The sequence below is a fragment of the Gadus chalcogrammus genome, chromosome 6 (genome assembly GCF_026213295.1).
Source record: "Gadus chalcogrammus isolate NIFS_2021 chromosome 6, NIFS_Gcha_1.0, whole genome shotgun sequence".
In the NCBI taxonomy this organism is placed as follows: domain Eukaryota; kingdom Metazoa; phylum Chordata; class Actinopteri; order Gadiformes; family Gadidae; genus Gadus; species Gadus chalcogrammus.
Window position 1 is genome coordinate 4,587,967 of NC_079417.1, and position 27,613 is coordinate 4,615,579.

The window sequence follows — 27,613 nt, forward strand, 5'->3', positions numbered from 1 at the left end:
AGACAGATTAACTGTTTTAAGAAACTATAAAATACCCATTTGTTTGGACAGGCTTTTTATGCTAATCGACTGTTTTCAGGATTTCCATTCACCCACTTCAAATATAAAATATAATATAATGACAAATAAGTGACATTCTCTTTAGAAATTCTTTTCTTTTCACAAATACCCTGTTTATAGACCTGACCGCCAACTGAAATAGCGCTGCTGAGCAGGCAAAGGGTGAAGGCGAGGGGAGAAAATGAAGGGTTAGCAGTGATTTGTCAATCTGGCAACGTCTGTAGGCCATTAGTTATACAGCTCCCAATATGGACGGGTAGATGTCAGCAGTGTGCCACTGTGAAGGTCTTAGTTCAAGAAAGGTTCGGCCCCCCTGGTAGGGCCCAGGCTACTAGCTGTTTGTAGGAAGACCGGCATCTGACCTCAAACATGGTGGTAGGTCCCTTCTAAATCATCTCAGACCCATTCACCTGCAGTCATGGTCCCTAGTCTTGCCAAACATTTTTATTGGATAATTTAAATCAGTTAGTTCAGTCCGTTTTTACCTACTTTTTCCGTTTTTACCTACTATGCTTTACGCCACGGTATACCAACTAAAATAAACTAGATCGCACCAATTCCATGACCCCTCACATAGTCATATTTGGAAGTGGATTCAAAAAGAAAGACAAGAAATTATATATAGCCATTGTTATTATTACTGAAGTAAATTACAAGCGTATAGGTTCTATACTTTTGACAATGATGCCCACAGCATGAGGAAACCACCAACCAACCTCCCTACTAACCAGTCTTCATCCACCTTGAATGACCCTCATCCTCCGTTCTTTTCAGTTCCGTACCTTCGACCCGTGCAAGCAGCTGTGGTGCAGCCATCCAGACAACCCGTACTTCTGCAAGACCAAGAAGGGCCCGCCCCTCGACGGAACCGAGTGTTCGCCCGGAAAAGTGAGTATCGAACACTCGTGTCCAGCCGGTGTCGTGCTAAGCTACGTCAGGGCCCCTTTCTCCCAGTGGCCGCCGCTGAGCGTAAGTGTGGTATTTTTGCTCCCTCCGAAAGTGCCCGCCGAATCGAAATACGGTGAGCGGGCGCACGTGAGAACCCAGAAGAGAGATGCAGTAAAGAAACAATCATTCACACTCCTACACACTCACACATAGGGATAGATAGATTGGCGCGCAGTGACGGTTTTCGTTCTCCGCTCGAGGACAGGTAAAGCCGCCTTTATTGACACACTCAAATTGGATTTCAAATGGAAGGCACCGTGCGCGGCTGTGACAAAGCACCACGCTGTCGTCACACATTCGTGTCAAACCATAGTAATCGGTAACCACAAGCAGTACAGGGCTCAGGTGTGTGCTTGAATGAAGCGCAGGTTTTCAGTTTGTCTCCAATGTCTAAAGTGTTGTCACGGTAAACATCAGCGCCGTGGCAGTACCATGGTTCGCTGCCGGTCATTAGCAGAAGACAACATGGGGATGTGGAAATGACTTCCTTGTTCACTCACCTCAAGGTGTTCCTGCTTATTCCTGGTTGCCTAGCAACCCCATGATTTCAGTCGTTGTATGCATTGTTGATGTGAGGATTGAATCAATACAAGCTGTGTGTGGGCGTGCATGTGTGCGTGTAAATCAATAAAATAATGAAATCAATCAAATAAAATCTGAGTGAATGAAATCCCAGAATGACATTTTGTGACTTTACAAATCTGGCAACCAGGTATTAACTGGTATTAACTAAAGGGAACAAACACAAACACACACATACACACGCAGACACACACCGACGGCGTCAAACTATGGGTCTGATCGGTTCATTGATAACAAACCCTTGATGCGTAAAATAGAGTAGAACCTCTTCCTCTGCCGCTATTGGACAGTGTGTGCCATCAGTGAAGGATGCCCTTTGTCGGAGTGATAATTAGTTTGTCTCACCCCTCATGGGTCCTCTGTTGTCTCTCCGTCTCCTCAGTGGTGCTACAAAGGTCACTGCATGTGGAAGAACCCCAACCAGGTGAAGCAGGACGGGTCCTGGGGCAACTGGGGCAAGCACGGCGCCTGCTCCCGGACCTGTGGAACCGGGGTCCGCATCCGCACCCGCCAGTGCACCAGTCCGGCGTAAGAGACGGCTAGGGTCTGCCGCAAAGCCCCCCCCCCAAAAAAAAGAGACTACTTTCAATTGTCTGTAAAAATGCCCCGAAAAGTGCTTCATGGAAGATCGAGAAGTGACACTTTCTGTGATGTTTTTTTTATTTTATAACACAGAAATTAAAGGGGACCTATTATGCTTTTTCGACTTTTATGACCTATAAACGTTGTTATAATGATTGATAGTCATGTTTAACCATACACAAAAAACGATGTAAATTTTCGGGAAACTCTTCCTCTCATCCGGGCGCTTTCAGCATTCTCTGTCAACGCTCGGTTTCGTCCTTCTCCGCCCCCTCGCCCCCCCTCCTGCCAACCCAACTCCGTTGTGATTGGTTATCGGAGTAACCGGAGGCAGGAGTGCCTCTACGTAGATGATTTCCCGGAAATGTGAACAAGTGAATCACAAACGTTTTCCCAAGTGTTTAGCGCTCTGCACAGCCACCCCAGACTGTCAGCGGGGAATACGTCGAAATGCATGTACGTCATTATTTGACACTTTAGTATGGTTAAACATGACTATCAATCATTATAACAACTTTTATAGGTCATAAAAGTCGAAAAAGCCTTAAAGAAAAGTCCCGCACTCAGCATTACTAACATTGCAGCTCCCTTATCAGTAGTAAGGCGTGGGCCGTCCGTTTTATACAGTTCATTCTTGCACTTCCATGACGGCCCAGCATTAGCGTTTGCTGACATTGCATTAAATACGCCGCACGTATAGGTTTTATAAAAAAAATGTCACCAGTTACCCAGAGTCTCTTTGATTCTCTCCCCCTGTCTCGGGTCTGCATCGCCAATAAGCCTCACCAAGTACTTAGCGTTTGATCCAATCCTCCGGTTTGACCTATTTTGTTCCGTTCCCCCCCCCCAAAGGCCCTCCAACGGTGGTCAGGACTGCCCGGGAATCAATTACGAATACCAGCTCTGCAACCCCGACGAATGCCCCAAGCACTTTGAGGACTTCAGAGCCCAGCAGTGTCAACTCCGCAACTCTCACTTTGAGTTCCAGGGCTCCAAGCACCACTGGCTGCCCCACGAACACCAAGACCGTAAGCCTGAACTGAAGCACGTGCGAAGCAGCTCACTCTTTGTTCGGTCAGCGTTGGGATTGTGCAATGGCGCAAAATAAAGGTTATTTTTGTTTGTGGTACAGGTAAAGAGGGGCGGGGATAAGTGATGGAGGATATCGGACAACGCGGGAGAGTGTGTTGTGTGTGTCTGTCTGTGTGTCTGTGTTTGTGTGTGTGTGTGTATGTGTGTGTGTTGTGTGTGCGTGCGTGTGTGCATGCTTGAGAAGGCATGTGCACAGACATGGTTCTGAACGGCCGTACCAAGGAGAGAAGCTATGTGTGTGGGTTTTAAATTAGCCTCGGAACTTCTGTCTTGGCCATTATGAAAGGGAGAAAAATATGTAGAGTAGCTGCTGGATGTACACCTCACGTCCAAGTCTTTATCAATGCTGTCTCGTTGCCATGGTCGCCTGGCTCCTGCCTGATTTCCTATTAGTTGTCTAATTGCCTCCTGCTTCTTTGCAGTATTTAGTATGCGGCGCAGCATCCTGCAGAAAGTGTTGGAACTGTTTTCAAGCACTCCTTTCTATGATGAAACACTTGCTCTCTTGTGTCTTTGCATAATGCGAACCTTCATCTTGTCCCGTGCCGCGTCGTCTTGAAGGTGTCGAATGTAACAAGGACTGTGAGGCGACTTTCTCCTTCTTCTTTCTCTCTTTTCTGAACAGGAACAGTCAAACAGATTCCATTTGTTTGCTGTGTTGCTGCTGTAGCTACGATAAGCCTGTTGTAAAGAGAGTGAACAGAAAAGAGCACACGAGAGCCGGCTGTTTTTAAAACAACCACATCCCCTTCCTCTATGCTCCCTGCCGTCCCTCCGCTCTCTCCCTTTGAGACGTGTTGTTTTTCAAGCATCTGTTATTGACCGGCGAGATGGGTTCGCACAAAGAACCACGGAGCACACACACTGATTGGTCAGACATGATCCTGTAGAGGTTTTACCTCTAAAATGGCTCACACAGAGGCAGCCGAAGTCCACTGGCGATTTCACTCACTTATAACTGGGCGGATGGCTATGCCCTTTCTAACAGACCACCCTCAAATAATACAGCTTGAATCATCCCTAAAGCACCTTTTTAAGAAGCAACAGTCATATATATATGTCTTATTTTTTGGATGCTTTATTATGAAGTGAGATAGTAAGGAGGGTATGGGAGATGGAGGGGAGGACATACAGCAAAGGACCGCGGGCAGGAATGAAGCCCGGGTCGCTGCCTTCAGGACTGAACCTTAAGGGTACGCGCTCCACCCGGTGCGCCAACGGGGCCCACGACAGCAGTCATAGTTAAGAAGAACAGCTTGTGATGAGGGAAAAGTCCGGCAGATGACATGCGTTTCCTAACATGTTTTTCTGTGTTGTTGTTGTTGTTGTTGTTGTTGTTTTTGTCTTCCGCCAGCGAGCAAGAGATGCCACCTGTACTGCCAGTCCCGGGAAACATTAGACCTGGCCTACATGAAGCTGTTGGTGCACGACGGCACCAGGTGCTCCTACAAGGACGCCTACAGCATGTGTGTCAGAGGGGAGTGCGTGGTAAGGACTTCACCGCACCGCAGGAACGTAAAGACTTCTTCGAATCGAGAGGCGGGGGAACGGGGAGCGCCGGACGTCAGAACTAACGCCAACAACATTTTAAGCACCTTTACGCTCAAGGGACTTCCAGTCTGGGATTAATAAAAAAATGCATTTTATGAAGCGTAGATAGATAAAATGTGTGCTTCCTCGTTGGGGCAGATTAGTAGCTGCGTGTGCGTACGTGTGTGTGTGTGTGTGTGTGTGTGTGTGTGTGTGTGTGTGTGTGTGGCTGTGTGTGCAATAGAGGATGTAATCAAATTTCTAACAATAACAGAACACTGCTGTGTTACAGCGGGACTAATGGGGGTCCTGTCATTTACTTGTTCTTTTATTTTACAATCTTTTTTTTCGGTGCTCTCCCCTAGGCCTGTTTATCCTGTCATTTGTCTTTTTTTTTTTTCTTTTTAAACATTCTGTGGTGCATCGATTTATTTATTTTCAGAAAGTTGGCTGTGACAGAGAAATTGGCTCCCACAAAGTTGAGGACAAGTGTGGAGTTTGTGGCGGAGACAACGCACATTGCCGTACAGTAAAAGGGACATTCACTCGCACGCCAAAGAAAACAGGTGAGACAGAACTCGATAATGCATACCTTGCATTTTCTTTAAAAACAATAGCTGAGAGGTGCGGTATACAATTTCAACCCGCTTCTAATCGATAAATCTAGTAAACACTGTTTTTTTCCAACCTTTCTGAAATGAATGCTCTTGGTTTCTGTGAAAACGATGTTAAAGTCTTTGTGTGAGTGGCGGTATAATCTGTTGCCGGTGGTGAACGTTTGCAGCACAAAATCACTGCCCATTCAGGGAAAATTGAAAAGAAAAGCGCAAATTCTAGTTGGCTTTTTAATTGCGATAACTCTTTAAGCCACAATCTTTGTTTTTTGTTCTGTTTGGTTTGGTTTATTCATTATTTGTTTTGGGGGGCCGGGGCATGGCGGTATCTGTTTCCCACATAATCAAATAGGTGGTAGAAGGAAGAAGTATGTATAACGCAATTGGTTATTATTTATATGTGTTAATCAACACGGCTATTGTCTCTCTCTTTATCTTGTCTGGTTTGAAGTACTTGTGTTGTGATGAGGTATTTGTTTGCAAAATCTCAACAAGCAAGCTTGTTGAATTGTTGTTTTGTACACGACTGAACACTTCATGAGTACAGGACGCGAGGGGAGGGGCCTTTTTTCTCGAGCATCGAATGAACCTATTCCTTCAGTCTGCAGTACGTTCAAAATGACATAGCCTCAGTTAAAACAAAGGCGAACAGGGAATTGAGACAAAAGCTAAAGCCATGAGTGCGAGCTTTGAGATTGTGTTCAAACAGAAACGCCCCAAGTCTGGAGAAGACAAAGACCCTTGGGATAATTAGCAGCCAAAGCAAACGTATGGCTCTCCCATTATTAAACACATTAGTGTAAGGAGGTTTGAATTGCTTATGACCTTGATAAGTAGCCTATGTCTTTGCAGTATAGAATATCACAGTTTTTACATAAACTCAAGAGGTGTGCCCTATCTCGTTCTCGTTCGAAGAGGACAAAAGGTGAACAACAGCACTTTAGAGGCAACACAATTGGTTAAATTCAATACGGTGAAGTAAAGTGCAAATACTTAGTTGGTACTGAGGTGCTTCAAGAGGATACCACTTGGATATCATTTATCCAGCACAGCCGCATAGAAGGAATATAAATACACTAAATATATTAAGAGGCTGATGGGGCATGGTTAAGGACATGCAACTGAAGGCTCCATTAGGAACACTAGCCTCCAGCCAATGGCGTATACATTTCTTCTGGCGTATACAAATCTTAATTATTGACCCTTTGCAAACACGGACACAAACATAAAAACACACACACTTCCACTCACAAACAAATGTACACTTACAGAAAGAAAACATTTATTTTTGTTGTTTGGGCGTCATAGTTTGTTGACTACATACTTAATGGCTTGTTTATGTTCCATCGTAAAAGAGTGAAGAGTTTTTGATTACATTTGCATTTGCATTTACTGTAACCATGGATGTGAAATAAGATGAAATGGGTTTTTAGTAAATCGCATTTTCTTCCAGAATGCTTTCTTTTTTTAATTTAAATTTTAAGGCTTAAATGCAACTGCTAACTATCAATTATCACATAATGCATACGCTAAAATACATTGCAAATTTAAGAGCGGACTAAAGGCTTGATAAAATCTTTAGGATATGCTTAGTTAACTTTTATTTTTATTTTTATAACCACTCACATTTTTTAACAGGAAGACAATTAAGCAAGAGAAGCCAAAAAGAAATGCCTCTGTTGGAAAACACACTAAGCAAGTATCCAGTGTGACTAAATGTTGTATAGACCCTCTCGTTAGTGTTTTGTCTTTTTTAATGTTGTTTGTAGCATTAGTATACTGACAATTACCACTAATCCTAGTCTAGCGCTGGCTTGTTGCAATTTTAACTGGGAATTGCCCCAACCTAAGTGTCTGCGTTTGTGAAGATGCCCCTGATGAATTCCTCCTCCCTCCAAACCCTAACCATAAAAATGTAATTTTATTTCAGCAACTGGTGATTATAGGATTGATTGCAATCACATAATGTGCTCACAAAAGTGAGGTGAGGTCATGTTTGCCTTTTTTTACCCCCAGTGAGTGGAGTTTAATTTAGTTGAGTTGAAAAAACCGAAGCGTTGTCAACTGTCACACTCTCATCTGTTACATCAGAGATCCTGATCGTAGAGCAGCGTCATTTATATTCACACGCTGGGTTTAGTGTCTGCTTGTAGTGGAAAGGATTTCCAAGTACCACTTCGCTCTGCCCTTAGGGTTCCTCAACGTAAATAGCAGCTTTTCCTGTGTGATCGCTCTTCTTTCAGTTCTTTGCCGCCTCATGTTAAATCTGGCCCTTCTCGGCTTATTTAGGTTGACCGGCAAGAGGACTCAACCCAATAATGAGTCAGCATGAAGTCGGCCAAAACTAACCAAATTGTTCTATTTAAGGGAAAACAAGAGGAGCCTTTTCCTTGCCCAAAGGAGCACGACATGTGTACCTGAACGAGACGGAGGATTCTAGAAATGTACTTGGTGAGTGACAGACTGTTTGCATGGGGTGGACAAACACGGCAGAGAGCGACTTTGCGTCCTCCTCGTGAACACCTCGTTAGTGACGGCTCATTTAAACATGGCTTCGGGACTCTCATCCCTCTTTCCATGCATCGAGAGAGTCCACGCAAACACAAGGCTCCGCTAATTGATTGTCATCAGCAGAGTATCATCGCCCAACATGCAACCAAATTGGATGCATGTTGATGTGACCGACGGTTTCTTATCCTGCTAGAATCAATCACCTTTGTGCCATGTTTAAATTACGTCTTTTTGACCCTCCTTGGTCAATGGGGAAGTTCACCTAGGAATATAGATGTTTGTTTCTACAAACTTATATAGAGCAAAGTTCTTATGCCATGGGAGTACGAGAAACGTCCACCTCTGCAAACAAGCACTGTTTTTTTTCCTGCATACCGACAGACTAACCTGTCTCTTTATGTTGTGTGTCCTTCTCCCTCTGCCTCCGCCACTGCTCTGTCTACCAAACAACCTAGGTCACCTTAAGATGTTTCTGGTTCCTCCGGGAGCGAGACACGTGGTCATACAAGAAAATGAGGCCTCGCCTCAGGTTCTTGGTGAGTGCTGCTCGCGTATAATTACAAACCTTTACGACGCGCTGAGTAATTACGCCTCATGATTACGCCCCTGTTTTAGCCAAGAAAGTGATCAACGCAGTTACATAGGAGCATAAGTGGGGTAGGATGGATCCCACGTCACTCCAGATAGAGCTAGCACAGCCATTAGAAAACCTTCACTCTGGAAAATGAGTTTTTAAACGGCAGCAACGGATTTCTTGTGTGTTACGGAATTTCGACTGTTAAACAACTTCATTCATTTTGGCCAAAGACAGCACCGAAATGTTGACCAACACCTTGTGAGATTAACAATAAATATTTATCAACCAAGCAAAGGGATTTTGGGGTTCATTTACCCTTTATTAATAAGATATAGTTGGTTTGCTTTGGGTTCAGCGAGGATCGTACAGATGTATTTGAAGGCTAGCCAACGTTTCCTGGGAAGAGGAACTCCAGCTACAAGCGGGGTGTGTCCTGCCTCGCGGGCGGTCAGGCATATTTGATCAACAGAAACTCTGTGCGCGTGTAAAACATGCCAAACCAGTACCCCCCCGGTACCCTTGGGGTAACTGACATATTGGAAAGAGACAGAACCTTTGCCGGCGGCAGCGAAGACAGTCCGATGGTGAGGCTCCTGTGCCAGCGACTAGCATGCAGTTTTGCTAAGACCTGTAGGTGGTTCCTTCCTTGAAATGGCCTTGAATCACACTATCATGAATCAAAGACCAACAAGAAACTCAGATATACACCTGTTATATAGATACAGTCTTATTCAGGGAAAGCCCGCCTCAATAAGCATACATTTCCCACCAATACGATTTTATATAATGTATTTTGTAAAGCTCCAGACTATTTATTTTGTATTTTTCAAAACGTTGTCTTCTGTCGTCAACTCCCTGTTTTAAACCAATCAGGAGGCTTATAAATAATCAAGTGACCTGAGTTGAGATACATCTTCAATAGATTAGTTGAAGATGTAGATTCAGTGTTATGTAGGGAAGGTATGGAGGGAAATTACAGCTGCCCCCAATGACCTCGGAACTGAAATGCAACTGATTTCGATTATAGTTCAGACCTCTACATTATTGACCTACACTTATAATCAATGCCCATTGGGAGGTGTAACCTGTAGCTGGAATACATGCTTGACAAGAGGACAAAGTTCATAATCAAACCCACTTTAGGAGATGTGGCAGCTGCACTGGAATCCAACTGAATACTTTACTTGGCAAACCATGAATATACATGGTCACGACAACTGACCCATTAGTCAACCACGACATTTTTATTTCTTTGCCAATTCGGATACCATAGTTAAATATATACATATACATATATATATTTATACATATTTATACACATATATATCTATATATGTCTGCCTGTGTTTACAAAAACCAGAGACAAAAGCAGTCTAGACTTTTTGTCAGCACTAAAAGTTAGCACTTTTCAAAGAAGCTTCTTCATCCTTTGAAAGCCACTTCTCTTTTGTCATTCCTTCCAAAAAAGATCCCCTTCACTGTCTTCTGCCTGAAAACAAATGGATGTGCCGAGCCTCTCAGTGCCCAGCATCCATCTTCAGTATCATCTATGAAAGGACACATATTGATGGATGATTGCAAAGCCTTTCTTAACTTGCCATCATGTAACTTCTGTTCTCTTTTTCATCTCGCTGCGTGTCACTTCTACACAGAGGTGACACGCACTTAATGAAAAGAACAGCAATTTACGAAACGGTTACTTGTGCGTAAGAATGCCGTCCTTGTCAACGTCCCTTGAAATCAATTTTCTTTTTTACTTCGACTTACTTCGAAAAAAAACAACAAAATCTATCGCTGCAGTTGTTAGCACGACGACGCCACCTCGTAACCTGGCACTCGTGTGGAGGTTGTGGTCGATGTCTCTGCGGTCACCCTAACCAATGACTGGGGTTGCAGCGGTGAAGAACCAGGCGACGGGGCACTACATCCTCAACGGGAAGGGGGAGGAGGCGGGCTCCAGGACCTTCATCGACCTGGGGGTGGAGTGGGAGTACCAGGTGGAGGCTGACGTGGAGACCCTGCACACCGACGGACCGCTACACGACCCCGTTGTCGTTCTGGTACGGTCCCCACAAAGATACTATCAAATTATATAGGGTGAATATTTATTTGAACACAGTATATGTGTATTGCTTTATTTATGTTGTTTAGATTCAGATGTTCTCATGTCTTTTTTATGTATTTGTTTTATATGTGTTATGTAAATTAATATTAGTATAGTACAGATAGTATTTATATGCTCAATTTATATCCTTATTCATATGTGGGTGGTGGGGTGTTTCAATCTATAGATATGGCGTTATGTAGTAACTAGGCATAGTAACAGGTCATCACTAATGAACAGGTTTTTGTTTTGATAGGCTTGTCCGTAATTTATAACGCAGAGGACATCTAAATGTATTCAACAGTACAATCATTTACGACAACATTAATCTTTTAAAACCCTTCCAAAGAGCATTTCATGTCATCATATTTAGTCATTTCAATTTCAATCTCCTTCAGGCTGCATCCTATTACATGCTCTTGCAGTTGCAAATTAACACAGTCATTAGACACACTTCACACAAACACAATTATGCACCTTTGAATGTATTACTTAGCATGATTGGACTACCGCTTCTTTTGACGATCATGATGTCTGATCTCTAATAGCACACTTTCAATTGAGTTCAAACTCCAATTATTGTCAGCAAATACATATTGTTTATCTGTTTATTTAGCGCCTCAACACAAAAACAATGTTTTCATCTAACACATTATTTATCACTCTAAATGGCTGTAGGTTAAAATATTTCCAATTTAATGCTTTTTCTCCTGCCATGAAAGAAATATTTAAACGAGAAATGGGACATAAAAATAAAATTTCACGGCCAAGTGGTCTGGTTTTCGTAAGTGTTCAACTTCTAATAACCTAACTTTTTAATAGTTGTCCTGGCTGGTTATCGGTTATTATCTCCACCGCCAAAGAGCAGGGTCAGTCATGCAGCACGTCAGCCCATGCTTATGTATGACCCGATATTAATAGCCATTTTTCATCCCACCGAACCTACACACGCACACAGCGAGGTCACCGTCTGAGCGTGGGCAGGCAGAGCTCCGCCTCCTGCTGTGTCTCTGGCGTGTCGCCCGGACCGCCTCATCTCACCACCTCCAGAACCGGGGGGGGGGGGGGGGGGGGGGGGGTGGCGGCGGCGGCGGCGGCTTCTCGCTGTCTTAGTGGGTTGACACAACGACTCAGCACCGCTACGCTCTGTCTGCCTGCGGGTCCTTCTGGAAATCCCATTTCAGACCCCCTATCAAGTCTGAAAGACTAAGAGCTAAAAGTTCTGCTCTGTGTCTTGTCACAGAGGAAAAACTGAGGCAATGGTAGGGCAAGGGAGGTTAGTGAATGACGCTGATGTAACGCTAGAGGGCATAGTGGATGAGAAACACTACCTCTACCCACAGAAGGCTACACATTCAAATTCATTAGCGTTGAAGGTTGTTTTAGAGCAGGCTTTGCTCTTTATCGTCTTCCTTTGATGCGTTTGCAGAGCTGGTACGCGGCAAGAAGCCAGGTCAAATGAGTGCAATTTTTTCTCATAGTTAAAATATTGTAATTATTTCAGTAGAATGTCAGACAGAGTTGCAAGTGACCCGGGGATACGGCTAGCATTAAGGGCGCTACCCTAATGTTAGCAGTATCTGGAGGTGAGTAGACAGTTTGCTATGTTGGGAGCCATTTGGCGATAATATATGCAGCATTCAACCTTTGCTGACCTTTATTGTGAAAGAACGTCTCCAAAAGAAAGCATTGTCTTTCCCTTTGTTTATGAATTACTTCTTCAGCTCGTGGTCCTCTTTGGTGTCGTAACATTAGGGTGTTTCTATCCTGACAGGGAAGCACTGCAGGCTGGAGGGTTTGCTCTCTGCTCACCTCTGTCAGATTGGCAACATTTAAATTGGAGTCTTACCTGACTGAACACATCACTTTCCCTAAGTCCTCCCCTTTGCCTGCTCGCATTGGCAGCACGCTCATTCGCCGATTCGTATTCAGTTGGCTTCACTGTAAAGTCTAATCCACCTCAGTTCGATGCCCGAGCAGGGGATAAGTAGGATGGAAAACACGATAGAAATCCAACAAGTAAGAATTATCCCCAGATGTGGAGCACATCATAGCATCTCAGCTCTCCCTGTGCTCTTCCCTAATTGCATCATGATTGCTGCATTATCCAGACCAGGGTTTGTGTTGGATAAAAGCTTGATTATGGTAAAATGATGGTTTCTTCCTGCATTTAAATGGGGAAAAAGGAAAAGGCATTCTTCTATTTCTCTGGGTGTGTTTTGATGTTAACACCTTTGGGTTGGATATCGATTTTGCAATTGAAAGTGACCCTGTGTGTGTGTGTGTGTGTGTGTGTGTGTGTGTGTGTGTGTGTGTGTGTGTGTGTGTGTGTGTGTGTGTGTGTGTGTGTGTGTGTGTGTGTGTGTGTGTGTGTGTGTGTGTGTGTGAGGCAGATAATACCAAAGGACAATGAAACCAGGTCTACTTTGATGTATAAGTACATCATCCATGAAGACTCGGTGCCAATTAACAACAACAATGTCATCCTGGAAGATACGTACGAGTGGGCTTTGAAGAGCTGGTCGCCCTGTTCCAAGCCCTGCGCTGGAGGTACTTACCACAACAACCACCTAATCCACTGCAGAGATGAAGTTATCCCCTTATATCGTGCTTGGATCAAACACAGCACGGCTCAAGTCTCCTAGCTCTCACCTAGTTCTGATCTCAGCTTCCCTGCCTTCAATTGTATAATTTTATGGGGAACGTAAAGTTTTATTTTCCTATTTTTTTTTTTTTTGTAGTTTGTAACCCTGTTTGACAATGTGAGGCTGCCTGCCCTGGCCAATTGTCTATAGCAAAATACATCTTTAAACTCAATGATTAATTGCAATTTCCGCCTTGATATACAGAGACCGGTGTATGAATCAACCAGGCTCGTTTAAGGATACCAATGATGCCTATTTTTCACACACACACACACACACACACACACACACACACACACACACACACACACACACACACACACACACACACACACACACACACACACACACACACACACACACACACTAAGGGCCTACTTTGGGCACCAAACTGCCCCTATTACATGAGGAGCAGCAGGCACACAGCGGAAGTAGAGGGAGCGATATTAAAAAGCACCCATTTGTAAGTGTGTCCCTCTAGTTCAGACATTAGTGGATCACAGAGAAGTCAGCTGTGACGGATGGAACAACCTTCAAGGTGGTTAGGTTTATTTATATATTTTGGTGGAACGGTGTTAGGATGTAGTGCTTGAATAATGGCAAGTGTGTCCTGCTTAGCTTTGTGCCCGTTTCATGGCCACCCGTTTGCCGTAAACCTTTCTGACACACTTCACTATCCTATATCATGCAGACTATGCTAAACATGGCTTCATATTATACATCAAGTGTGTTGTATGCATACATAAATAATCATTCTCACTAAACCATTCTGGCACAGTTTAATCCAAACTGAATGCATTATATATAATAGAAAAATTATCACATAATCCACATAATCCATTAACTTTGATTATAACGTGTAACATGGACAATTACACAACACTCTCACAAAGACAGGCCAATACCACCGCTGCTGCCTCGCCGCCTAATGGTCTCTCTCTCTCTCTCTCTCTCTCTCTCTCTCTCTCTCTCTCTCTCTCTCTCTCTCTCTCTGTCTCTCTCTGTCTCTCTCTCTCTCCCTCTCTCTCTCTCTCTCTCTCTCTCTCTCTCTCTCTCTCTCTCTCTCTCTCTCTCTCTCTCTCTCTCTCTCTCTCTCTCTCTCTCTCTCTCTCTCTCTCCCCCACCCCTGTTTATGGCACCAGGGTTCCAGTACACCAAGTATGGATGTCGGAAGAAAGGGGACACCCGGATGGTCCATCGAGGTTACTGTGACGTCAGCAAGAAGCCCAAGCCCATACGCAGGATGTGTAACCTCCAGGACTGCACACACCCTCAGTGAGTACGCACACACTCCACTAACGAAAGATTGGATAGGGAGATAGAGAGAGATAGCAGAAAGGTGAGAATTGTTGCATTCACGTACCTGGGATTGACAGGTTCATTGTGATTGGATCAGGACAGCGATGCCCTAATTGGTTGGAAATTAGCAAGGAGCCGTCTAAAATCTAGGTGGCCAGTCAACCAAAACAGATATTCTCACAGTGCATTTCACTCACTAATAGCTGACGGGTGGCAATGCTATTTTTTTCTTGGGCTTAAGTTGTAGCTCCTAAATCCAACCTACTGCTTATTTCAATTCAGAACTTTTGGAGGGAAAAGACACCGATCGATTCCGCGACCTAAAGTTTCCTTTTTTGGGCTTTTTTGGAACGGTAGATAAGAGGAGTGGTCTGTCATGTCTTGATAGAAGCAAAAGATGATTATCAATATGAATTCTTTAATGGTTGGGACCAAATTATTAAGGTCCGGCTTTAACAGGCTTTAACTTTAAAAAAAAAAAAACATTATAAAAAAGTATATAATGCATATATTCATGAGCTGAATATAAAGCAACTATATTTGCAGAGAATATAATTTATTCAAATTGTTATTCTTCATATTACAGCACCGTTGATGCGTTGCATGCGGCCAATCCTGCATCAACAAACTAATGCATTTTTTCAAAGCATACATAAACCAGAAGTCGTGACCCTGCCTTATGTTCTGCTGATATGGCCTACAAATGCATCTAGCAGATAATAGATCTGTTCATCGTAAACAAATTCCTCGGTACAAAACACATCACACAGAAAAGCCTGTAGTGGTCCAAAATTGTGAAGAAGACAAAACAAGGCCTGGTCCATTGGTAAAAGCCCATCAAAGCTAGAAAACCCTTCAAATATCGGCAATTAATACCTCTTATCAGTCCGGTCGTCTTTTACGGGCCCCCTCAAGGGACAGTGTGTAGGAGAAGAAAAGCATTGATCGAAAAGAAAAAGCATAAATGTACTTTAAGAGATGAGAGCTTGGCCTAGAAAAACGTTGGGACTGTTGGGAGAGAGAGAGAGAGTGCTGTTATGTAAGGGTTAATGTACAGAACGCCAGTCATTATCGGGAAAATAAGCGATCAGCAGAGAAATTGTCTTCCAAAGACGTTGACGACGCTTAGCAACCGGACACGCTGGGGTTGATAAGTTAACGGACTACTCCCAGAGTGTTAAGAAAGACACTAACAAACATCACAAATTTTCGTTTCCACATTTGTTTTAAAAATGTCCATTTCAATTGCTTTTATGCATGATTACATGCAATTGACAGACATTGTTGATCTTGGCAGGTATCAGTTTATTATGTTATGTTATGTTTATGAATGGCAGTGGCATGGCCACCCTACTCACTGTACCTCGCACACGTTTCAAATAAAAACATGAATATATTAACCTGTATATTATTTGAATATCGTGGTATTGAATGCAAAATAACAAGGTACATTTATGCATAGCAGTAAAGGATCAGTTTAATATAAAACACATTTTTATACAATACATAATCCCCGCTCCATCTCTCCATCAGTTTGGGGGTCCTTGGCCTGGAAAACGTTGAAGACCCCTGCTTTACTGCATACAATGGTTATACAATGGAATTTGGCAGTATGGTTCCACTTTTTTTCTTATGCTCCCTGCTGTAGGATTCAAAGCACCACATACAGATAGATAGATACTGAATACCAACAGTATAGGCCTCCGAACATTTGAAATCGGGGAGCGCTATACAATCCCCCATGGGATACAGCAGACATCTCAACCCATTGAATAGGTCACTTAAAGTACAATACAGAGCAGAACCGAAGCAGGTGTGAGAGAGGTTGAGATTGAAGGTCTTCAATTGAGCGCACATCCCCTAGGAGTGTTTGAGATCGAAGGTCTTAAATGGAGCGCCCATCACCGTTACGTGTGTTTGCTTTGGACCTCGTCAGCCGACAGCGGGGCGCGTGGCTAGCGTGGCCCGAACTCACCCCCCACCCCCCCCCTCTTGTTTTGGAATGGGTTCAGGTGGATCTCGGAGGAGTGGGAGAACTGTCCCCGGACCTGTGGCAGCCTGGGCTTCCAGATCCGGACGGTGCGCTGCGTGCAGTACTCCCAGGACGGCGCCAACCGCTCGGTCCACACCAAGTACTGCAGCGGGGATCGGCCCGAGAGCCGGAGGCCCTGCAACCGGGTGCCCTGCCCCTCTCTGTGGAGGGTGGGGGCCTGGTCCGAGGTACAGCACAGCACCCAAAGACCCCTTGGGGGAAATACTAGGGGTGGGAGAAATAATAGATTCTTCGATGCATCGCGATTCTCGCTAGAACGATTCTGTCTCGATGCAGATAAATTAATAATCCGATATTTTTTTTCTTTTTTTTTTTGCCTGCTGCAACATTCTGATCGCCAGAGAGGGATCAATTTCGTAATTTTAAAATTATTGAATTTATCTTGATTGTGTATTGGCCAATCTGATTCGTCTTGACTCGATTGCGATTCAGCCTACGCATAGCATGCGCTGCGCGCAAACTCACAGCCAGACACAAGAACTCCTTCTAATTCAAGAGCAGCTTTTTCTTTAATGACATAGAAAAGAAAGATTAGAAAGAAAATAAACTGTAACCTATTTTTGGCATCCTTCCATACTGTGTTAAAATGCAGGCTGCATTGATTATTGCATTGTTCATAGAAAGTCATATTTGTGACAAAAGCTTTCTCTCTTATAAAATATTCGATAAGTTAATTCACCTGTTGATGTCTTTAATGATCATCACAAAAGTAGGAAGTGATTAGCAAACTCTGAGTAGAAAACCCAGATGTATATATATATTTTTGAAAATCACGCATGGAAATGTACATAAAAGAAATTGTTGCATCGAGATGCTTCAGAATCGAATCGTTGACCCCTTATAATCTGAATCAAATCTTGAGGTGCCAAGAGATTCCCACCCCTAGGAAATACATCATGGATGTTCCACTTTAAAAAGAATAAGAATGATGTAAATAATTGTAATACCAATGCTAACAATTCATTGCATTTGCACAGCACTTTTCAGGAAACCCAAAGCACTTTACACTGTGTGTGTCTGTGTGAGTGTGCGAGTGGTAAATCCTAAACTGCTCTCTCGTCACCACTCCTCCTCTCCCTCCACCCCAGTGCTAAGCGGTGTTTTTTTTGTACCCTCTGCCTCTTGTACCTTATGTCTCCAGAGAGAGACGGAGAGGAGCCCCTTTCGCAAACACAGTGACATGTCTCTTTGGCTATTCAAACAAGCAATTATCAAGCTTCATCACCTTAGAAAAACAAACTGATTAATAAATTAGGTGTCCTCCTTTTGCACGCATGTTGTTTCCATAAAGGGAAACCCAAGAGGATACAAAGGGATGAGTTAATCTACATATCTGAGATGCAGTGGGTGTTTATGTCTGTGGTGTGATTCATGAGGAGCACTATCTATTAGAGGCTAAGCATTCTACTCAGTCTTTATCTTGAACACACTTGAGAAAAGGATGATGGGATCAGCTCGATATATAAAATATAAAATATAAATATAAAAATATATATAAAAAAAAAATATATAAAATATAAAATATATAAAACCCTGACAAAAACACTTGTTATATTGTTAGAATGCACGTCTTAGGCCCTGTCCACGCTAACCTGGGTAACTATATGAACTATGCACATTCGCAATGGAAACGATCTCCGTCCACCCTATCGTTTTCATATCGTTTACGGAATGTTTTGCATCCACGTTCCACACTGAAATGACTTTGATTAACAGTTGTTGTCATGGTTACGCGACTCCCGCCACGACTCTCTGTTTATTTTACAGGCGCGCGATCAGCTGATAGTTGCAGATGATCAGCTGGCTTATCCTTTTCACTCACAAGCAAAAAATAAAGTACATTGCACAGAGAAATCCTCATTTCAACTTCACCTGCCATTTTTTTTTTAACGAGGGTCTCGGTCTCAAGTGCAAGCTTTTGGCAGCGTCATGACAGTGTCATGGCAACCCGAACGTCCTTTTCTCTGAAAGCCTTCGTCTACCCTGACCACACTACAACGCAAACCCAGAGTTATCACATTTATCCGCCTCAGCGATCGATTTCGAAAAGCATTGTTTTAATTGTCGGAATTCGCCGTTCTAATGTGGACGGAGGTAGCCTGGGTATACCCATGCTGCCTTGCCAGGTGTTACGGCCTTTCGCGCTGCTAGGCAGCCATGTAGGCAGCCTGGATTCAATGGATCCGATTTTCGCCTGAGCTAGGGAACCAATCACAGAACGGGGAGGGACGGCGAGGCGATGACGACGTCTATGCGACGCACCCATCGTCTTCATCCTCTCTTCCTCATCGAATTTCTGTCGCTCTAAATACGTCATCTGGTACAATTGATACGATTGGCTATTAGCTACGTACAGACTCATATGATAGACATTCGTAGCACCCAATAAATGGCTCCGGGCAATAGTAAACCACGCCTCAAATACGAGAAAAAATGAATGTGTGGTTCCCAGACCTCTTCTCAATGTAGTTTGAGATGAGGCGGTAGCCAGGCTAGGACGGAGGGGCTAAACGGATAAATATTTATGCATTTGTAGATTTACCAGGGTTAGGTTGGGCAGAGCCTTAGAATAAAGGCAAATCGATGTATTGCTATATTGCTACTGGAAGATATAAGTATCAAGTGGACAACCCAATGCTTGCCATGAAATCAGTGTTGCACATCCGGGTGCATAATGACACACTGCTGCTTGCTGTTGCTCTTGATTTCTAGTTAAGTGAGTGCTATATGCAGCGCTCAACTATTGTTCTTCTTAGGTTTTATTCTTTCTTTCTTTCGTTATTATTTTCTACAAAATTCTTCTCCTTCCACAATTATTCCCCTAGAGACTTTCTCGAGATTCTCTGACACTTCAACTACTTCAGACTTTGTAACTTGGTAAATACTCAACCGTTTACCTTCATTCAAACATTTAACAAATCAACACACTTTTTTCAGAATAACATCTTAATGTCATTCCCGCTTCGTATATTTTCAGTTGGGCACATTGACTTACGCTGAGGCTAGAGCGTGAGGACGTGATAGATAGACGACACTCTAGCCCAAGGTGGCTAGTTAGCGATAGAGTTTTAAACTAGCGAAATATTATTCCAAATAAGAAACAATAAGTTGTGGAAATTTAAATAAATCAACGGAACACTGAATATAATGAAATTCACTTGGGTTGGAAATAGGTAATTTGGGATAAATCATTAAAATAATCTCCCTATGGGCAGGGCATATATTTGAAGAGTGCGTTTTTTTGTATTTAATAATATACACATACTGGTTCAGTCGAACTTTGCTAACACTTGCCAGACACTTCTTGTGTGGGAGGCATTTGTGCATACATACGTATGTGTGTATGGGGGAGGCGTATATCAGTTGGTGTGTGTGTGTGTGTGTGTGTGTGTGTGTGTGTGTGTGTGTGTGTGTGTGTGTGTGTGTGTGTGTGTGTGTGTGTGTGTGTGTGTGTGTGTGTGTGTCTATCTACAGGCACTTGACTCTGTTTGCCTGCATGTGTGCGACCTCTCCATTGATCCTGCATACGTCAGTATGTGTGTGCACATATTAAGTCTGTGTTCCGGGCCCCTTCCTGCTGCAGTGTTCGGTGACCTGTGGAGAGGGCGCTGAGAGGCGTCTAGTGAGCTGCCGGGTCGGAGACCAATGCACCGGGGAGAGACCAGAGGCCATAAGGCCGTGCCGACCAGGACTTTGCCACGGTGAGACATCCTGCCCATCTCGACTCCCACGGTGTCCATGTTTTTTTGACCTCTGCCGTTAATTAATCGGAAAGGTCACAATTAGGGTTTGCCGCGGTGTGGACATTTTCACACCGAGTAATACGCTCGTGTCAACACCGGTATTACCGGTATAAACGGTATTAACTTTGAAACCCTAGGTCAATCGCCATCTTCTCCGTCAACTCTCCTCTCACACTCGGTGACAGCGGCTGGCCGCGCGCCAATTCTCGGCGTCTTATAACGTTCTATATATAATAGTATAATATAATTTTATATATCATAATATCACGGCCAAAAGCTCTGTGCGCCTCCGGATGGCAGTAGCGCGGGGAGCTATACCGCCGTTGCTATGGTTACCGGTCTTGTAAGGCAGCGCGTCAATTCTCGGTGCGCCAATTCTCCCGCACAGAGCATAACTGTGGCCTATTCTACAAATTTTACATTTCTTAATTATAATTATATTATTCATTTTTTTGCTGAATTTGTTTTTTATTACTGAAAAAAATAGAAAGAAAAAAAGCTAGGTGTTGCCACCGGTAACACCGGTAATACCGTATACCGCGGCAACCCTAGTCACAATTAATGTAGAACAAAAATAGAACAAATGTAACAATCCAAACTAAATACATGTGATTTGCCTGTTACATTCAATCGTTACTAAATAGCGGTACTAATCTGTAGCCCGAAGCATAGGCATTGGTTTAATGTTGTGTGTCTCTGAGGAATCGCTACTGATAAATATATGACCCAAAGCAATGCTGTAGCCAGTAAAGCTCATTTAAATGCCAGGTTTAGCAGATGTAAATAATAATTCCAATTATTCATCACTCATATTATCGGGCAGAATAATCACAATTCCTCCATTTTTGGCATTATTATGCAGGCCTTAACCTATCCTATCATGTTCAAATTCAAGTCTACCTATTTAGGGCCTAATATACTAGAGAGGTTCCAAAAAATTGTTACTAAAAAATGTTTACTGACACATATATTAGAAAGTAATTCATATATAACATATAGTTATAATAGATAACTGACTAAATAAAGTGAATCCTATTACAAACAAAATCCCCATATTTGTGCCAATCCATTTAGGTGCACATGTCAAAGTTATACGCAACTACGAGGTAGAATGAATCCGAGTTGGCTGAGAAGGTTGATGTTCCCTCAATAGGAACCGTCCTTCAGTCTGCGAGCGCGAGCTCGGATGCTTCGGTATCCCCTGCCAGATGGCAGCAGAGTGAACAGTGTGTGTGCTGGGCGCTGGGAGCCTTGATCGTTCTGAGAGCTCTCCTGAGGCAGCGTGTTCGGTAGGTGTAAACTCTCTGACAATGATGCGTGCTGAAGTCCTTACAACCAAGGCGCATCAGACCTCCCGGCCCTTGGCTGTGTACCCCACCGTACCGCGCTGGGATTGAGTTCGGTCAGAATGATCTCACACCTGTACAAGTGTGTCAGGATGACTGGGTCCATACCTAACAGCCTCAGTCTCCTCGGGAAGAAGGAGACGTTTCCCCGGCCCGTCCGATCGGCGTGTCGGTGGGTCCACCAGATAGGGTCGATTATATGACTTTCTTATATGGCTATGTCGTATTTTAAGGTTCATCTTGTATTCAGCGTCAAAAATGCCTCAGCCAAATAGAGGACTTAGGCAGAGTGATTATGGAATGTAAAAAGCACTCTGAATGGCTGAGAATATAGCCAATGAGGCACAGTGAATCAGCTTAGGAGAGTAGAGTTAGGTTCGAAATCACAATTTTGCCAAAATTTGACTAAGGCAATTATGCTATGAGGCTAAAAATATGTAAAATGTTGCATATTATTAACATATAATATATATAAGAAAGTCATATAATCGTACCGTACTGCGACTTGAAATATGAAGGATACTTCATAAGACACAACACCGGTCTATGTTTAGAAACATTCTCAGTTTCAATTGGCTGAACAACGACAGCATGAGGTTTTGTCTGAAATTATCTTGGTTAAATGGGTTACTGTTTATTTATTCATACGGCCTCCAAGAGAACCGTCACCATAGTAACCCTTGACTTATTTTGTGTTATGTAAAGCACATAAATTCCCAATGCCGCTGCAGAAATTGCCTTCTCGCTGACATTCTCGAACATTCAGTACACGCTCAGAAACCCAGGACACTCGTGGGTTTGTCAGAGTTGAATCACTGCTCGCAGCCTTCAGAGTCGTAAATCGAATTCAGATATAACCACTCGTTTGATTCAGAGTAAATAAGGTGCGGGGTGGACCGTGGAAGACAAATGGAAATTGGACGTCACATTTCTGTCAAAATAAATGTACCTTCAAGCAAGAGTTTCTTAAACTGAAGCCGTCTGTCTGGAGATTCTGAAAGTGCTATAACCAACTTTGTTTTCATGGACATGAAAATCTCTGTTGGATTTGGTCACATTTCAGCCAATTAGTCGAAATTTGATATAAAAGTAATGTTTGGCAGTTGACGCAGATGAAATTGCTACTGAGCCACAAATCAGATTGCGGTTCAGTTTAGCTTACTTTGGTGATTAATCAACTATGTGTCAGTATAATTATCACAGTTGTTATTTGTACACATGATTATGTGTGGACAGTAGTTCACCTATATTTTACACCACACAAAAAGTAGCTCAAAAGAAAATAAAACAAGTATTTTCTAATAAATTTCCATTATAGATTGCAATACAGTGCAGCTGATAGAACAATGCCGATGCATACACTCAAGTTTGACAACACTATAGCCAAACTACTAGGGCGACTGCACAGTGCCTGGGTAGGAGTGAAGGGCAGAGTGTTGCAGTGGTTCCTGTTTTGACATATTCTTCTGAAGATAAAATAGTTTCTGACAAGATGGAGATTTCAAAAGACAATTTTTAAAAATGTATTTTTACTGTGGACAGTCTTAATACACAGGTTTGATTTTAGACCTTTACAGACACTTGGTGTCCAGATAGGGCATTTTAGCTTGTCTTGCCAGTATCACAGGCATGCTGTGATTCTCCCCCTGCTTCTTAGTGTCACATTGCACATACATCATAATAATAATAATAATAATAATAATAATAATAATAATAATAATAATAATAATAATAATAATAGGGAATATTTTTACCCTTTAACAGAAATTATTTGACTAGATATTCACACAATTATAAAATCAACGTTCATATTGAATCATAGATATGATTTAAATAATGCAACCCTTTAGGGGGCATAATGGATAGACTGGCAGTGTGCTATGTTTTGTGAATTAGCTATACATAATGGACGGACTGGCAGTGTGTTATTCATTGTGAATTAGCTATACATAATGGACGGACTGGCATTGTGTTATTCATTGTGAATTAGCTATACATAATGGACGGACTGGCATTGTGTTATTCATTGTGAATTAGCTATCCATAATGGACGGACTGGCATTGTGTTATTCATTGTGAATTAGCTATACATAATGGACGGACAGGCAGTGTGTTATGTATGGTGATGTTGCCATCCAGCTGGTCAGTCACGGAGCTGTTTTGTCTAAATGCATCCGTCCAACCCACTCAACCAGGGCCTCTGTGTGCGGGGTGGCAGGGTGTAACTGACACCCTCTCCAATCTGCTCGTTACGGTGCTTCCAGATGAGCCTTGCCACGGAGACAAGTCCATCTTCTGCCAGATGGACGTGCTGGCCCGGTACTGCTCCATCCCCGGCTACCACAAGCTGTGCTGCGAGTCATGCGGCCGGCGCTCGCCCTCCTCCCTCCCCCCCGAGTCCGCCCAGACGGAGGAGGAGCACCTGCGCTTCGGCTCCGCCTCCCAGCTCCTGGAGACGCTCACCGCCAACGCCACCGCCACCGCCAGGAGACACGGCCTGCCAAAACCAGGCCCGGGTAAGCACGGTTCGGCGAAGGCATCGACGCCGGCAAAGGCTGGCCAACACGCGGCCGCCGGCCCAACCCGCGCCCCGCTGAGGAAGGCAACGGCCCCGCCCAACGGCAAGCCGCCGAGGCAGCGTGTGGTGCGGAGCCGGAGGCTCGCCGCCATGGCGCCGGCGTCCCTAGCCGCCGGGCACGAGAGGTCACATGGAGAGGGTCAGAGGTCAGGGGAGGTGACGGGGGAGAGTGGCCGGGCGAACACTGAGGGGGAAAGATGAGGGGGGGGGGGGGGGCGGGGAGGTGTGGCCAGAACTCTGCTGCAGTCCATTCCCAGCTGGTCTCCCTCTGCCCCCACTCTCCTTCGCACGACATCGCAAGGAGAGATAGAACGACAAAAAAAAAAAGAGAAAAACGGAAGGAAGACGAAGAGAAAAAGAGAAAAGTGCTGGTACACTTTGAGTCCCGTTCCCAAATGCAGTGCCGTTGATTTGTATAGCACTGCCTGGTCCCACAGCAAGCTCTTTTTAACGCGTGATATACTGTACACCCTGAGGTTGAATCGAAGGCAGATTGTCATACTCAGTTTTATCTAGATTCAATAATTTTGTCACAAACCAAATATGGATTCAAAGACGAAACAGAAAAGACGATCTTTTATTCTGCACGATTCGGTTTTTTTGGGGGTGCAAAGATTTGGTATCCTTTAGAGACGGCCATGTTTATCTAACAGTAATATAAATTCAATTTGACCTGAACCTGAACACTTTTGAATCTCTTTTGAAAAATGTTAATCCTAGTCATTCTTGGCCATTCTGGTTAATATCCCCAGTTCTCTGAACTTGGGTGATAAGGCGTACTGGCTCATTTTGAATGAATTTGGAGGACTTCAAGACTTCCAAACACAAAAGTCCTGAGGGGAGTAGTTCTAGTTGTATAGAACATTTTGTTTTGTTTACAATCTCAGTTTCTATGAAAAAATAAATCAGTATTATTTTTGAATAGAGATGTGATGAGCAGGCTGGTGAACTTTGAGCCCCTATATTATAACTCAAAGTCAACCGGTTCATTCTCATTCTTCTTATTTAACAGCGAGACTGACCTTTTAAAATGAATTGATGCTTCTGCTCCCAGGTTTCACCTTACACTGCGATTACCGTGGGAGCCATGCGGCTAGAGATTGAAAGCCGTGACCTTTATGGACCTTGTATTCAATATTCATCTCCATTGTATTATTGTGTATATGTTGAGAATGGTAAAAAAAAATAAGGAAAAAAAAGGAAAAGGATGACAATATCGAGATCGAAAGTTTTTGTTTTATCTGCTACGCAGGAGAGAAAAAAATTGTTTTAGCAAAATCGGTTTGATTTTGATTCGGACGAATTGTAACGAATGAACCCGAATAGTGTTGTCACGAGCGGTGCTATTTTCTTTCTGAGGTCCGCATGATCTCGGCTCAGTTGAGGGCCTACATTAGGTCCATGCAGTTATTTTTGCCCTGGAATATATTATTAATAGAACTCATCCCTTGACACAACCACATGTTTTTTGCACACATATACACGCATTTGTAAGTCTGAGGTTTGATTGGTCGGGTTCTTACAAAAAGCATGTATGCTTCCATTACCACCGCGTTCTTATAAGCATACTGAGCTGGACTTTGTGGATCAGACACGACACTTTCAATGTCGAACGATTTCTTTATCCTAATCATAGTTTTTTTCTAAATGGCCTTTCCGGTTGTGGAAAGTCGTAGAGACTGAAAGCTATTTATTAAAAAATAAAAGGATTCTCACAGCCACCATGCATTTGACTGCAATAGCTAAGACACAGGTTTGTGTTTCGGCAAATAAAAATAACAATAGCACACTGCTATTGACAGTAACTCTTGTGTGCCGATGTATAGTGCTTGTATATAGCATGGAGTACATTTATATTTATTGAGAAGTCAAAGGTTCTGCTTTTGTTGGTTGTTTTTAGTTTTTTTCCTGTGCAGTGTCACATGGTCATCAACATGTAGCAGGTGAACCAATGAGATCAGATTTGCAGCGTGACGCCCCTTTGCCCCCAACCCTCTATTTGAAAGCGGATTAGCAACTTAAACAGTACAGTAGAGTATGAGTGACATTGTTTTTTGGCACACAATTATATGTAAATATACATGCTCAATTTTGAGATGTTTGACTTTTTGTTTTTTGAGAAAGCTGCCTTTCACAGCTGTTTTGTAGAAATGAACCTAAAATGCTGTTACAATGTGCTACCTTTACTGGCAAGACTAAAAGCTTTAGATGACCGAGTAAACAAATACTGTGGCACCAGTAAACCAACATTAGTGTAATTCTTTGTGTTTAGTCTGAGTGTTTTCTCAAAACAATTGACGTATTTTCTCCCCAGGTTTACTTAAGGAACTTCAGTTTCCACGTACAAACAATGCTGCTAATTGTATACGCTTGTAATAAATATTAGGATAGATGTAGATGTTACATAGACAATCCCTGAGCCTCAGACAGATCTTACTGCATAGTAAAACACCAGGTACTGTATTGTATATCCCTGTGCTACTTGTGCCTTTGAGCAATAAGATTTAAAAAAGCCAAAGTGGGTTTCTCTCCTCTCCTTACCGCCTGTCCCTGTATGTTTGTAGATGAAGTGTACACTACTGATGCTGTTTGTTGGAACGGGGAGCACATAGCATTAAAATGATATAATGAACAACCATGGTGCCTGTATTTCTTCATTGTGTGTGGTGAATGTAGTGAACGGTCCATGTTTAAAGGTCACTGCCTCTCTCTCTGTGAGTTGTCTCCCTCGCTGGCGCCCGGTCTGTAAAGTAGGCCTACCTATGGCTCATTTAATCTGACTGACAACTTCAAGAGTAATATGTCAATGCAGAGAAAGTTTTATAAAATAGGCCTTCTATGCTCTAATTGTAAGACGTAAACGTCCGTCCAATTGTTTGGTGAAAGCTTTTTTGAGCTTCTCTGTGAAGGATGGTGGAGGGGGTTTAATGGTGCAAGAAACAAGAGCTCATTCAACTCATGTATTGTATTGTATTTTTATCCTGTGTTTTTCCACTGCTGCGGATTAATAAGGTTGTATCTAAATTAGCATACGCGCACAGTTTCTCAAGGAAAAGTAAGGAAAGATGACGGAGACCAACACGTTTGCACCGATATCTGAGCTTGTTCAACCATTTATTCAAAACCGCCAAGTAACGTGCCTGGGGAGATTATCCCAGTGGACAAACCATCAATACAAAAGCGCACTGTCGCTTCACATAGTACCCGGCAAACAGACCTTGACAAGTTAGGAATCTAATTAAAGATGGCGTCCGATGTTGATGCCAAGGACACATGTAATGCCATTCCATATTTATGAAATTATAAAAACAGGTTGCCTGGAGCATGAATGACAATTGTAATGTGCGAT

General features: G+C 43.2%; 1 protein-coding gene across 1 annotated transcript in view; it reads left to right on the plus strand.

The window, feature by feature from the left end:
• The window catches only part of adamts3 (ADAM metallopeptidase with thrombospondin type 1 motif, 3), a 91,309-nt gene extending 64,114 nt beyond the window's left edge, over positions 1-27,195 (plus strand). Inside the window, exons 11-23 of the mRNA XM_056591548.1 lie at positions 835-948; positions 1,973-2,118; positions 3,025-3,200; positions 4,619-4,752; positions 5,237-5,360; positions 7,776-7,859; positions 8,375-8,455; positions 10,393-10,556; positions 12,994-13,150; positions 14,388-14,520; positions 16,557-16,764; positions 20,181-20,298; positions 23,951-27,195. Of these exons, the coding sequence (XP_056447523.1) occupies positions 835-948; positions 1,973-2,118; positions 3,025-3,200; positions 4,619-4,752; positions 5,237-5,360; positions 7,776-7,859; positions 8,375-8,455; positions 10,393-10,556; positions 12,994-13,150; positions 14,388-14,520; positions 16,557-16,764; positions 20,181-20,298; positions 23,951-24,465 (2,154 nt within the window). The 3' untranslated portion in view covers positions 24,466-27,195. The remainder of the gene's footprint in view (positions 1-834; positions 949-1,972; positions 2,119-3,024; positions 3,201-4,618; positions 4,753-5,236; positions 5,361-7,775; positions 7,860-8,374; positions 8,456-10,392; positions 10,557-12,993; positions 13,151-14,387; positions 14,521-16,556; positions 16,765-20,180; positions 20,299-23,950) is intronic.
• The last annotated feature ends 418 nt before the right edge of the window (positions 27,196-27,613 follow it).